The sequence below is a fragment of the Glycine soja genome, chromosome 3 (assembly GCF_004193775.1).
Source record: "Glycine soja cultivar W05 chromosome 3, ASM419377v2, whole genome shotgun sequence".
NCBI lineage: Eukaryota > Viridiplantae > Streptophyta > Magnoliopsida > Fabales > Fabaceae > Glycine > Glycine soja.
The window spans coordinates 195,332-208,589 of record NC_041004.1 but is presented as its reverse complement, the minus strand read 5'-3'; the positions used below and the strand labels follow the sequence as shown (position 1 = coordinate 208,589).

At 33.2% G+C, this 13,258-nt stretch overlaps 2 protein-coding genes across 4 annotated transcripts; both read right to left on the bottom strand.

Annotated features, from left to right (window-relative positions):
* Positions 1–505: 505 nt before the first annotated feature.
* On the bottom strand, positions 506–1,960 carry LOC114405672 (transcription initiation factor TFIID subunit 11). Its single transcript, XM_028368122.1, has 4 exons — positions 1,620–1,960; positions 1,438–1,525; positions 1,039–1,138; positions 506–933 (listed from the first exon to the last, which is right to left on the bottom strand). Exons 1-4 carry the CDS (start codon positions 1,910–1,912, stop codon positions 806–808), a joined length of 609 nt encoding a protein of 202 aa, XP_028223923.1. The 5' UTR covers positions 1,913–1,960; the 3' UTR covers positions 506–805.
* Positions 1,961–2,681: 721 nt separating this feature from the next.
* LOC114405671 (thioredoxin H9-like) lies at positions 2,682–6,038 on the bottom strand. 3 transcript variants are annotated; one of them, XM_028368118.1, is made up of 6 exons: positions 5,768–6,038; positions 5,279–5,347; positions 4,995–5,112; positions 4,147–4,266; positions 3,302–3,424; positions 2,682–3,070 (listed from the first exon to the last, which is right to left on the bottom strand). In XM_028368118.1, the coding sequence occupies exons 3-6, from the start codon at positions 5,061–5,063 to the stop codon at positions 2,921–2,923; spliced, it is 462 nt and encodes a 153-aa protein (XP_028223919.1). In that variant the 5' UTR covers positions 5,064–5,112; positions 5,279–5,347; positions 5,768–6,038; the 3' UTR covers positions 2,682–2,920. The 3 variants fall into 3 exon arrangements, with proteins under 3 accessions (XP_028223919.1, XP_028223921.1, XP_028223922.1); XM_028368120.1 differs by lacking the exon at positions 4,995–5,112 and having other exon boundaries at positions 5,768–6,012; XM_028368121.1 differs by lacking the exon at positions 4,995–5,112 and having other exon boundaries at positions 5,821–6,009.
* Positions 6,039–13,258: the final 7,220 nt, after the last annotated feature.

Below are 13,258 nucleotides of genomic sequence, written 5' to 3'. Positions count from 1 at the left end.
GGAAAAGGCAATAAACATGACAAGTGTACTAGGGAGCTCAATCTTTTAGATGTGGCAAAGAGATATGATTAAGTGGAAGTTTGTTTCTTTTGATAGTGCATATCAGACTGATTACAAGAGACATGGCATGGGATTCACATGTAACGCGAGCATGATCAAACTTTTTTCAAGGGCAAAAATATTAAACTAGACAACTTGGATAGATTCTTTTCTACTATATTGATTTGAGGAACCAACAAGAAAATTAAGCGCTACAAGAGAATAGTGATATGTTTTGAAGAGTCAGAACTTACTTTTGGAGCAAGAGATACTCATGGTATGCTTCTCCCAACACAACATACTTTCAGCATCCATTCCCAATGGTAACCCAATCGACCAACCAACTTTTCACCATGACTATGTGCATGTTTGGTTTTCAGGTGAAAAATTACTTTTGAGGCAAAAGTAATTTTGCCAAAGGAGCAAGACCATGGCTTTTGCTTTTATTTTGTTTTTATCTGTTGGATTTACATTGGAACGTGCCCATAATATTTTTAACTTCAATCCAAACATGCACTATGTTTTCTAACAAAGTAAGAGAAAAGATGTTGGGTCCTAAACATGTGTCCATTGCACATTTCTTATTTGCAGAAATGGGGAAATTTTCCCAATTTACTTCTAATATTGATTCACATTCACTAGCTCCAGTTAAATGAACATCAAGATGTTGAAAACAAGAAGGTGCAGACTACAAAATTTAATCTACCCGCAAGCCACTATAGCAAACTAGTGATGCTGATGCACACAATATTCATATTTGGTCCATCTACCGGAAGAGCCTCGAGGATGATCTCTTAAAGACTTTTCCTTCAAGCTTTAGTCGTCTATATGCTTCTCTCAGATGACAAGGCCGGATTGGTCCAGATTCCTTCCTCTCTTTCATAACTATTCTAGCTGCAAAATATAGTACAATTGAAACAATTTGAGTCCTGCATATTGACCTTGATATTGTTTGCATTTTGTAATGCTTTTAGAAGCAAGCATCACATGCTTGTTTACCTGTTTCAACAACTTCACCAACAAACATTTTTGCAATGCCCGATACAACAATCGTCATGGGCACAGAAATTTTCTGGGTCCCAGTGATGCTAGCCAATAACTGCTTTCATGCCATCAAGACAAGAGAGGTGAAAACTTGTGAGCAATCTTATCTTATTACAACAATGATATGTCTGCAAACTATTATAAAAATACATGAGCCCAAAAGCAGCGAAAATGCAAACAAGGGATGAAGTCCAATTGTAAATAATCTGACAATATCTTGTGTCTATGGCTATGGTGGAATGATTGAATCATTTAATGGACATTAGAATTGGTTTTTCCTCAATCAATTTGGGAGAAAACAAAAACCTAATGCTGACAGAAAGCGAAGCAAAGCAAATCGAAAAACAGAAATACCCTTTTCATGTTGGCTTTCTGAAAGCCAGCCCTCCGGAAGGACTCGTATCGACTCATCTGCTCTTCGGTGAATTGCGACAAAATGGCCCTGAAGAAGAAGAAGAAGAAGAAGAAGAAGGACAAATTGGTAAATAGTTAATTAAGAGATGGATCGAATCGAAGTTAGTTGGTTAGTTACTGACTGCATCTTGGCCATTTTGTGAGGGTCGCCGGTGGAAGGGAGCTTGGCGAGCTCCACGTCCATGTTGTCCTCCTCCTCCTCCTCTTCCTCATTGTCTTTGTTCTTCACTTTCTGATTCTGAGGCTGTTGTGGATTCAGTGCTACTACAGCAACACCAGAAAAAGAAGAAGGAGGAGGAGGAGGAGGAGGAGGAGGAGTAGGGTTTTGCGTCTCTGCCTCTGTCTCCGTAGCCGTTGGGGATTCTGGCGGCGATTCCTCGAACGCTGCTTCGAACGGATCCTTTGATTGCTTCATCCTTTCCTTTTGTTTCAGACGGGAAGGAAGGGATACACATACAATTTCCCCCTTTTTATTTTGGCTAAAAATATATGTTTGGTCCCAATTTTTTTTTTTTTTGTCTAAATTAGTCTCTTATCTTAATTTTTTTTTTTAAAATGACCCCTTATAGATTTTTTTTAATAACACATTTATCGACAAACTGAATTTCTTTAATATTAATCTCATCAATGATTATAACCTCTTCATGATCGTGAAAAAAACCAATAGAAGGATAAACTTGTTGCTAAAAAATTATTTAGGTGACTATTTAAATTCAAAACATAGAGGATCAATTTAGAAGAAAAAAAACAAGTTAGGAAACCAAACATATATTTTAGTGTAGTGTAATTTAATATGGAATTAGAGTTTGAAAAACATTTAAAAGTTAAACTTGTGAAATCCATCATACATCACTTCTAATGATACTTTCAGAAATTTCCACAAATTTAAAACACAAACCTTGGATTAGAGAAATGTGAAGGGATGAAAAGGAAAGCAGACAAACTAGACAGATTAACAGAGAGAGCTGGAGCGGGTGAGAAACAAGAGAATTGAATAGGAGGAGGATAAACTGAGTAACGTGGGAAAGAGGTAGATGTAGAGCTGTTCTCAAATTCCATATACGGCTAATGGAGAACACCGGTGTTGTGTTGTGTTGTGCAGTGTTCTAATAATAATAATTAGGAAAAGGAAAAGGAAAGTGAACGGGGAATGTGATTTGTGAAAGGGGTTCTTATAACAATAATGACTCAAATAAGGATAAGGCACACCAATACATTATATTTCAAAGATACCACAGTGACAACATGTTGAAATTTTGAATGCAAAACATTCATTTGAAACGTCATATATTTACATTAAAAAAGAAATACAATGACAATGTCACGGGATTGAAAGACATGCAGAATACGCACTGCCATATGAAGAGAGAAGAGAAGAGCAGAGCTTCTATGAATAGATCTACAACAACAACAACGACGATCACTATTGCTTATGAGGCACTGCATCATTAATCACAACAATCTTCTTCTCCAGCTCTGGCTTGTTGGCTCCTACAAGTTTGTCAACCTCTTTTCCATCTTTAAGAAAGAAGAAAGTTGGTGTGGCTTTGATGTCCCATAAAGTGCTGAAGTCCTGCAACATACAAAACCATGTTCACTAATGTCATATTAGGACAATTGATTCAGTCCCCATAACATCCACCAGGGAGAAACTACATGATCATCCAGGAAACTTTCATTTGATTATGGATTTACAAATAAAGATTTCTGTTTCCCAGTGCACGTCGACATAAAGGGCAGTACTGATTAATATGTTTTTACTAAGCTTTAAATAAATAATAATAGTAATAGCTTTGCTACTTACAGCTAGTTCATCCACATCGACTAATAAGAACATGATAGATGGGTATTTCTCGGACAACTCGCAATAATATGGTGCAATCATCTTACAAGGACCACACCATGTGGCACTGAAATTTGCAATAACCTGTTAAACATGAAGCTTTAGAATTAACTATTGCACCCAAAGGAAATACAGTACACTCAGGAAAGGGGGGTAAAAAAAGATATACTGAAAAATCTTCAAGCAATTAAATTATCATATATTCTATCAGAATGGGAGGGGTCAACTCAAACAATATCTCCATGTGCATTTTCTGTAGAGAGAAAAATTTCCAAGTGGGGGGATCTGAAATGGACAGACATCATGTGTTTGGGAGGCATGATGATGTGGACAGAATCTATGGGGTTCATACATAAAAAAAAAATTAAAACCATGCCCTTGAACAGTCTGCCCTCAGAAAATATCGTCACAAATTCCACACTACTGTACTAGTCATAGTATAATCAAGTTCAAAGATACAAGTCAAATTGTCCTTCACAAAGTTCAAGTGTAAATGATAGGACCACCTCATGCCAATTTTGAGAATATAAGATTATATCCTTTCACAAGTTTAAGAATAAATAATAGGATCTATCCATGCCAATTATGAGAATACCATGTTATATCATATGCCTTCTGTCAGACCAGGCTAGCAGATAGAAATTGCTGTCAAGAACTGGAAACACAGATTAACTCATGTTGCCAACCACATACATGCATGGTAAATTAATAAGGGTCCAGCAAAACAATACAAACAAAATGGTAACTGGCCTTCGGATAACCTTTAAGATTAACGAGCAACAAATTAAACAAGAAGCAAAACTTACAATTTTACTGTCCCTCCTCGCTTGTTCCAACTTTTGGTCCCAAGATTCTTTGGTAGTAATAACTTGCACATTCCCAGAAGCAAACTCCACATTATGATCAGAATCATCATCCGCTTGAGCCTGCAAACATTAGAAACATGAAACTTCCCAGTCAATCGAATTATTAATGATAGATATGAACTGATACGTTACAAAATTGTTTTAGAAGCATTGAGGTGCCACAAGGTTTGTTTTATTGCCTTAATGGGTTTTTCACATGGATAGGGATAAGGAAGAAAAAAAATGCATTCTTAGATATCATGAAGTTAAAGACGAGCCCTCAGTACCATTAAAAACATGAAATTCAAGAAAAGCAAACGATAGAGAAAAGCGGGAAAAAGTGAAAGAAACAAGCCAGAATGCTAAGGATAAGCTATTAGTAAACACAACTGAATAGACCAAGATTAGAGCAATTAGTACATTACTGCAAAATAGAAATGATTGATGATATTCCAATACCAATAAACCATAATCGTTTTAGAAATACAAAATCATTCATAGGCTTCTACCTAATAGCTTAAGCTCTAAGGACAAACAGTTTTTGGCATAGTATTAGAGCCTTTATAACCAAATGGACAAAAGTTCAAACCTCGTCACCTCCATTCTTCTACATAATGTTGAATATCATCAGTATAAGAATTGCCCACACTTAAAGTCCAATTGGCTCTTAAATGAAAGGGAATGTTAGAAATCTAAATATCTTACTACAATTGAGGGTGCTAACAATAATATAGATATCTTCCTAGTATATTTCTCCATTTCTAGTTTTTTGATATTCTTTTACAATCTATCTGCTAGTGATTACTTACAATGCAGTCCAGGAAGGCAAACTGAAGATGTAAAAGTATAGGTTCTAGATGTTGCAAGCAAAAGACCATCAGTTCAGGTTGCAACAGCAGGGCTTCCTTACACTATTATCCTCATAAACTATAACAGGGGAGAAAAAAAAGGTTACAGACATTCAAAATCATAACCTACAGTGGAAGAGTATGCCATCTGTTTAACATAACGTTTAGCAGGAAAGCTTTAGGCTTTCAAGTTCTGATGAGAATAACTATAAAGATTCTAATTTGAAGTATCCAAATATTCTCACCTTACGCAAACAATTCCCCATCTAATAGTTTCAGAGCCGCGAAATTGTAAAACTTGAATAAACTGAACCCTGCAAGCAGAATTTCAGCCCAACAAATGTGTCAAAATCCATAAAACTCAGAGAGAATAAACAACGGAATTTGGCAATCACATAGAAGAGTGAAGGAACACAACATGAAAACTACACAATGCTTATTTAGACATGATTTTCCTACTTAAAACTGTTTTCAAGTATTCCCAAAATGCAAAGTAATAGCTAGAACGAAGCTGATGATGATGCAAGTGGGGTCCCATCATTCGTTCAGAAAAAATGAGAAGAAAAAAAAAATTGCTTTGGCTACTGAGATGAGAACACAAATTTGCTTGCATCTAATAGCACAATATCTATATCTGGAATTTATTAAAGTTGCCAACTTTCGAGCAAGAAAAGGAAAACCCATGAAAGATTAACCAAAATGAAAGGGATAATTTATGAAATTGGATTAGGAACCTGATTGAAAGAAAACCCCAAAACTTAAAATTTCAGAGAAAAGCAAAACCCACTGTTGGGGGAAAAAAAGCCTAATTTGCAGATTTGAGCTGCAAGGAGCGTTGCCTTCTTCAATGCGTGAGTGAGGTCATAGTAAGGCCTATGAGGAGGAAGAGAAGATAAAGAGCGTTTCAGAATTAAATAAATGTATTTTTCGTTCCCAACACAAAAAGTTGTATAGTAATGAATTCGATTCTGGAGTCGATTAAATTTTCAGACATGATTATTTATTTACTTATTTAAGAATTGATATAATTGAAACGTATAATCAATTGAGACAACAAACAATGACTTTACGAAATTACTAAATTGCACATTTCTCATGTGTGAAATGCTAATTAATTAAAGCCAGTTGCTTTAAGAGAACTAATAATAATAAAAAAAACACTAATAAGGTATGAATTGAAATATGAATGCGGTGCTTGAAATTTGACCCTTGACCTTTGAATACGACCGATTACCAAGTCTTCCAGGTTATCCATTATAAAATTATTCATAAGTATTGTCCTTTCATTTTTATTTTTTTTCATTTCTTCATTGACTATAAGATAACCATTTATTTTTATCACTTATTTTTTTTATTCCTAAAAGCAAAATATTATCATAATAGAAAGTGTTGAGATTAATTCTTGAGACATGAAATTTATCAAAATGAATTTTTTCACCCAACAAAGTATTTTTTATGTACGTACCATCCATGAAATATATTTCTACTAACCTGCTTAAAAATGATTTAATAATCTATCAATTGTATTAAACTTTGTTGATTGAGCACATTAATAAGTGGATAGGAAATAGGAGGTCTCAAAAGATGAAGAAGTTTAAAAGAAGAAAAAGAAAGTATAAAATAATTTCTCATTCAGATAAATCATATATTTCCTTTCTCACTGTCAATTATCACATATTAAAATAAATCAACATTGGGATTCCTATAATACTTTTAAAATAGATGATATTTCTGAAATAAAAAAAAATAGAAGAAAAATTGTACCAAAAAGTAGATGATATTGATTCATATTTATAGGATGAGTAATGTTCAATTTTTATACTCTAATCTGGGTGGGATTGTTTAGATGGGTAAGACAAAAATATAACTAGTATTTTGTTTTAATTTTTCAACCTAGGGTATGTCTCTTGTGAGAAAGAGATATAAGCAAATAATTTTATTCAAGAAGTGCAACTTAGTTCAATCCATATATTGAGAGACATGACTTACCCTTTTTGAATGGATGTGGAGCCACTGCTTTGCCTAAGGATTCTGTCTTGAAGACTTATATTCAGGTTCTCTTTTGGTGATTGCTGTGATGCATGGTTCTGCACTCATTTATATATGCTGTAATTCTGTTTTGCCTACATTGGGTTTGATGGGATTTACGAAGTGGGTTCTCATAGTTATTTTCTGTAGGTGCCGGTCGTAACAGATTCTGTATGTATCAGTTTTTGTTATTCTAGAAAGCACATATACTGCATTCTGTTGTGGCCAGGTTTGGTGTCATTTCTAATATTATATCCTTTTTTGGCTGTTAAAAGAAAACTACACCCTATATGGGCCAGACAATCTTAGTACGTCCAACTCAAATTCCATTTGAACAATGTTCCAAAAAATAAGATTTCCATATGAACCCAAGAAAAAAATCATTATCAAAATCTAATTTTAATCAAGTCAAACACACAACCCTTGTCAAAATTCCCTTGCATGAGAACTATCTAATTGTGATGTAATGATACATTTAGATTTTTTTGAGAACTAAAGATACATTTAGATAAATAATTAATTAAACATTTAATATTTTTTATTACATGGTTTATGTCATAATTTAAATATGAAACTTATTAAAATAAATTTAAAATTATTCTGATAAATTACACTAAGAATAGTATTCTGATAAAAAAAAAAAAAAACTTAGTTCAAATTATAAAGTATATTTCTATAAGCCCATCGTACGTATGCCTCCTAATAAGTAATGAATTATTAAATTAACGTTGCAGACAAAAAAATCGCATAAGCTTTTACCTAATATAATTTTATTTTTATTTATTATCTTTTACTCTAATATTGATATTATTTAACTTGAATGATTTTAATTTAATATATTTATGAATAATAGAATTTTATGCATATCTTTAGACGAGAAGAATAGGTATAGGTATTCATTAATTTAGCAATTTCTATCCATAAATCAAAAGATTATTTATTACAAGATTGTCAATCCATAGGTATATATATAGGCGTTACAAAATATATTTTTTCCTTCATTTTTCTCATCTTCTTCCTCTCCTTCATTTACTTCCCCTTTTAAAATGAAGGGATTCACACTCTATATCTTCTCTCACTATCACCATTGACGAATTCTTATAATCTAGTATGATTGTGATTTGTGAACCAATTAAAAAAATTTAGTTGTTGTCAAACAATAATTAAATATCTTTTCCAAGTAAAATTATTATTTTTGGATTTGTCAAATAAAATAATATTATTATTGAATAATTATTAATAAATTTGATGGGACATAAGTTTGGAAGAGAATGAAAAACTTGAAAATGCTGAAGACAAAGAGGAGGCAACAAAGGGTAATGATAGGAATTCTTTAACTTCATTACGTGGTTATTCTCATACATTTAAGTTGATTATGCCTCTCACTTATATTAGAATAATAACCTCCTTTCTTAGGTTTGATAGTTCTTCCTCTTTTCACATGACCTTTATATATAATCCAGCTTTATAACTTTTTGCATAAATACACTTTGTGAACATTACTCCTCTAGTCTCAAATATATAAAAAAAACATTTTTTAATATTAAATATAAAAAAGAATTATTTTATTTTATTTAATGATAATATCTCTAAAATACTTTTCATTTAATTGAAATGTTAGTTTCAATAACTATTTCTTATTTTTGGTACCAAATTTCAATAAAAAATAAATTAGAAAAAATAATTAATTAAAATTGATGTAATTAAATATAATCAACTAATTTTTTTAAATAATATAACATGTTATATATATATATATATATATATATATATATATATATATATATATATATATATATATTTGAGACCAAGAGGTTGTAACTATTTTATAACCAATTTTCTCATAAAAAAACATATTGCTGAGACCTACGTTGCATGGATATATATAGGTAAGAAATTTTTCAAAAATCTAGGATACGGGTACATAATATAAACTTTAAGAAAAATACATACATTAAGAATAGAATTTTATATAAACATGACAAAATTGTATAAATGATAAACAAACACAAATAAGCATAATATATAACATAAAAGGAGATTAACTTCAGCATGAAAAAAGAATAGTATCACATAATAGAAAACTAGAATATCTAAATGTTGTAAACACGACTATGATATCACATTTTAACAGTTAAAATAGCATCATTTCCTTTTCCATCGTCAATGAAAAGAACCACCTCTAAATCTGGTTTATCATCAAGAGAAAGAATAGCATATTCAAGAATGTCAACCCACTCAAATGGATCACGTTCATTCCCACCACCAATATCTCACATGTTGCTCTCACCCCATTATAACTCATACTCTTTTTTGAGAGGAGACAAAGATTTGTATGTATAAAAATTAAAAACTAAATACTAAATGTTCGTCTTTCTTAAGAATGAGTCTCTTTCTGCTAATAAGGTACTGGCATGATACATACCCAAATAGTACCCAAATTAGATACTCTTGTTTTGTTTTGTTCTCATAAAACAAATGTTATTTTGGCATGTATCTACTACATGCCCACCACGAGTATACGTGTACACTATACAACAAGACTTTTAAGACTTTAGGAGCTCCCATGTTTCATAGGCTGAGATAGATATTTTCATATGTAACAAACACGTAGCATTTAAATTTCAATAAAAGAGGAGCATTTCGCTCAATCTCACTCATAATGACTTTATAAAAGGGGTAACATAACAATGATAGTTGTACTGAGGGAAATCTAAAACAATTTCTCAAGCTTCCTATGATTACTTTGCAAAAAAAAAAAACACCATTTACAGCAATATTTGAATGTTTAGACCATAATTAATAATTACTAAATAAAGGATGGAAGAGCAGACCTGCGCTGCAAGAAGTGGGTGGATCTTTCTGCAAGTCCTTGAGCACTTTCAAGATGCTCTTTGAAGCCATCGATATGATGAAATTAATGCTTCAATCAGAATAGAACCTGCAATGCAAAGACCCCCGGAATATGAAACAAAAATTCAATAATAGAAAAAAAACAAAAAACAATAAACAAGAGATCTCATCTCTCATACCAAGGTAGCTCTTCCTTAATCTTCCCAAATCCCAAGTCATCGTTTGTTTGTCAGTTCGTTCCCAAACCAAACGCTCGTCAACATCAAATGACAACCTTATCCATTTCTTCTTTCCTTATTCACACCTTGTCCTCATTCCTTTTTCTTAATTCTTTGGTTAAATTAGTTTTTTTTCTCTATTTTTTTATGTATGTTTAATTTAATTTTCTAATTTTTAAAATCGATTCAATTTAGTATTTTCCTCCAAATTTAATTGATCATGTTAAGAAATATATGTTTTGTGATGATTTACAATCATTTAATGAGACTTTAAATTATTAAGTGTGATTTCTTAATATTTTTAACTCAATTTAGAGATAGCTTCTAGCGTAGACCACTCAAGTGGTCCTCCACGGAACACCATTTTTATTTTCAGCTTGGTTAGTTTCTTGACTACATTATTACGGTGCATCCATGGGACCATATTATTTCTCTGGAACTTCCTTCTCTCTGTCTACAACTCGCCTTCTCCGGTAAACCTTGCGCCGTGACCAGCGACACCGCAACACCCCCTCTTCCCACTTCCTTTTCTCTCTGTTAAAACCACTAGTATGTTGGATGGATTCTGTTGTCGGTGTATCCCAATTGTCAGTACCCAAACAACGTGTTTTTTGTTTTGTCTCTGTCATACAAGCCTCTCGGTGAACGCAAAGTACTAGTCATTGTCTCCATCTTCCACACCTTTCACCACTCCCCTTTCCTACTTTCAATCCTCAAATTCAAATCGAAACTCAAACTCCGTAAAATGCATCAAATTCTTTGAGTGATGGGAGAAGTGAGAAGTGAGTTTGGCAGAGATTTAAGTTTTGGGGGAGCTGCAATGGCAATTGAAGGGATTTGTGTTGGTGGGATTGGCGGAAGGGAGATATAATTTATTTCATGTTTCTTATGAATGCTGGATTTATCTCCAAAGACCTTCAGAGGTTCTTTGGTGTTAATTCAAAAGGATATGGTAATAGCCAAGATGCCTAAAGGCTTTGGTGGTGTTCTCAATCTTTGATTCAATTGGAAAGTAGTGCTAGAATCTTCTTGTGAAAACAATTTTCTGTTGAGTTCATTCGGGATTGAGTAATTCTTCTAGCTTTTTTGCGATTGTTATGAATGAATAAGATGAATTTGTTGTGAAAACAGAAAAAAAAAAACTCGAAACAAAATGGAGCTTTTTTATTCACAAAATAACAGAAAAATAATTACCTAAGGCTACCAACTAATCCCCCAATTAACCAACTAATATTAGACCACATACAACAATCTTCACCTTGATATAATGCTTAGTTAGAACCAATAATTCAACAACTATAAACAATAGTTGAACTTCTCATTGGGTAAAGCCTTTGTGAGCATGTATGCAACATTCTCATTTGTAGATATCTTCTCAATAGCAACATCTTCACTCTAGATCATATCTTAAAAGAAGTGATACTTGACATCCACATATTTTGTTCTATCATGATACACTTGGTTTTTGCTCAAACTCACTACACTTTGAGTGTCACAATGTATGTATTACAGTGGTTTTCAGCTCTTTCACTTGGAGTAGTTATGAAACCAAGCCTCTTAACCACAATGCTTCCTTTACAACTTCACTAGTTGTTATGTATTCAACTTCAATAGTGGATAAGGTCACTACTGATTACAGATTAGCCCTCCAACTGACTAAGTTTCCAAACACCTTGAAAGCATAACCAGTAATGGACTTTCTTGTATCAGTGCTCCCAACAAAATCAGAATCCACATACCCTTCCGTAATACGAACTTCATGTCGATTAGTATACTTCAATCCAACATCAATGGTCCTAGATATGTACCATAAAACCCATTTAGTATCCTCCCAATGCTTCTTGCTTGGACTTGCCATAAATCTATTTACTACACTTAGAGTATGACAGATCTGACCAACAACACACCATAGAGTACATGATACTTCCAACAACACTAGCATATGGCACTTTTTACATGTAGGCTATATCTTCATCAAACTTCGGTTCTTGTTCCTTAGACAACTTAAAGTGTTGTGCTAGGGGAGTGGTAACTGACTTTGCTCCCTTTAAATTAAATCTTTCCAAGACCTTTTTGAGGTAATCTACCTAAGATAGGTACAACTCTCTTTTCTTCCTATTCCTGGTTATTTCTATACCAAGCATCTTTTTAGCATGTCCAAGATGTTTCATCTCATACTCTAGATTCAACAATCTCTCAACTCTAGCAATTTCAGTCATGTTTTGGCTGGCCAGTAGCATATCATCAACATAGAGCAACAAGTAAATTGTTTTCACATTCTTGTGACATTTACAATACACACAACATTCATAAGCACTTCTAGAGAATCCAACTTTAATCACATAATCATCAAAGTGTCTATACCACATCCTAGGAGCTTGTTTAAGACCATATCAAGACCAATTAAGCAAACATATCTTCTGTTCATCACCCTTTTTGAAAAAAACTAGTAGGTTGCTTCATATAAATGGTCTGATCCAGCTTTCCATGCAAAAAGGTTGTTTTGACATCCATCTGCTCAAGCTCCATATGAAAATGAGCTACCATAGCAAGAAGAACTCTTATTGAATTATGTTTTACCAGAGGTGAAAAGATTCCTACAAAATCTACTCTTTCCTTTTGAGTAAACCCATGAGTTACTAGTCTAGCTTTGAACCTTGCACTTTGAACTCCTTTAGCACCTTCTTTCCTCTTGAATAGCCATCTGCATCCAACAATTGACTACCCTTTAGGACAATCCACAAGTATCTAGGTTTGATTCTTTTCTAGAGAAGTCATTTCTTCTTCCATAGCTTCAATCCATTTTGAACTGTCCTTGTTGTTTATGGCATCATCATAGGACTGAGGTTCCTTCTGATCTTCAATCTTTTTTCCAGCTATTAAAGCATAGGAGATCAGATCTGCATGACCATATCTTTCACGATGTTTGATTGTCCTCCTTTCCTTGTCTCAGCCAAAAAATAATCTTGAGCTGTTTCTTCATTTGCTTGTTCAGGTGCAGGGACAAACTTGTATCTTGCCACAATTAATTCCTCATAAGTCTAAGTAGTCACACTCTTTTCAGACTTCACTTGAACCTGTGAACTATGACTTCTAGCCAACTTGAATGGCATAATTAAATTTGCC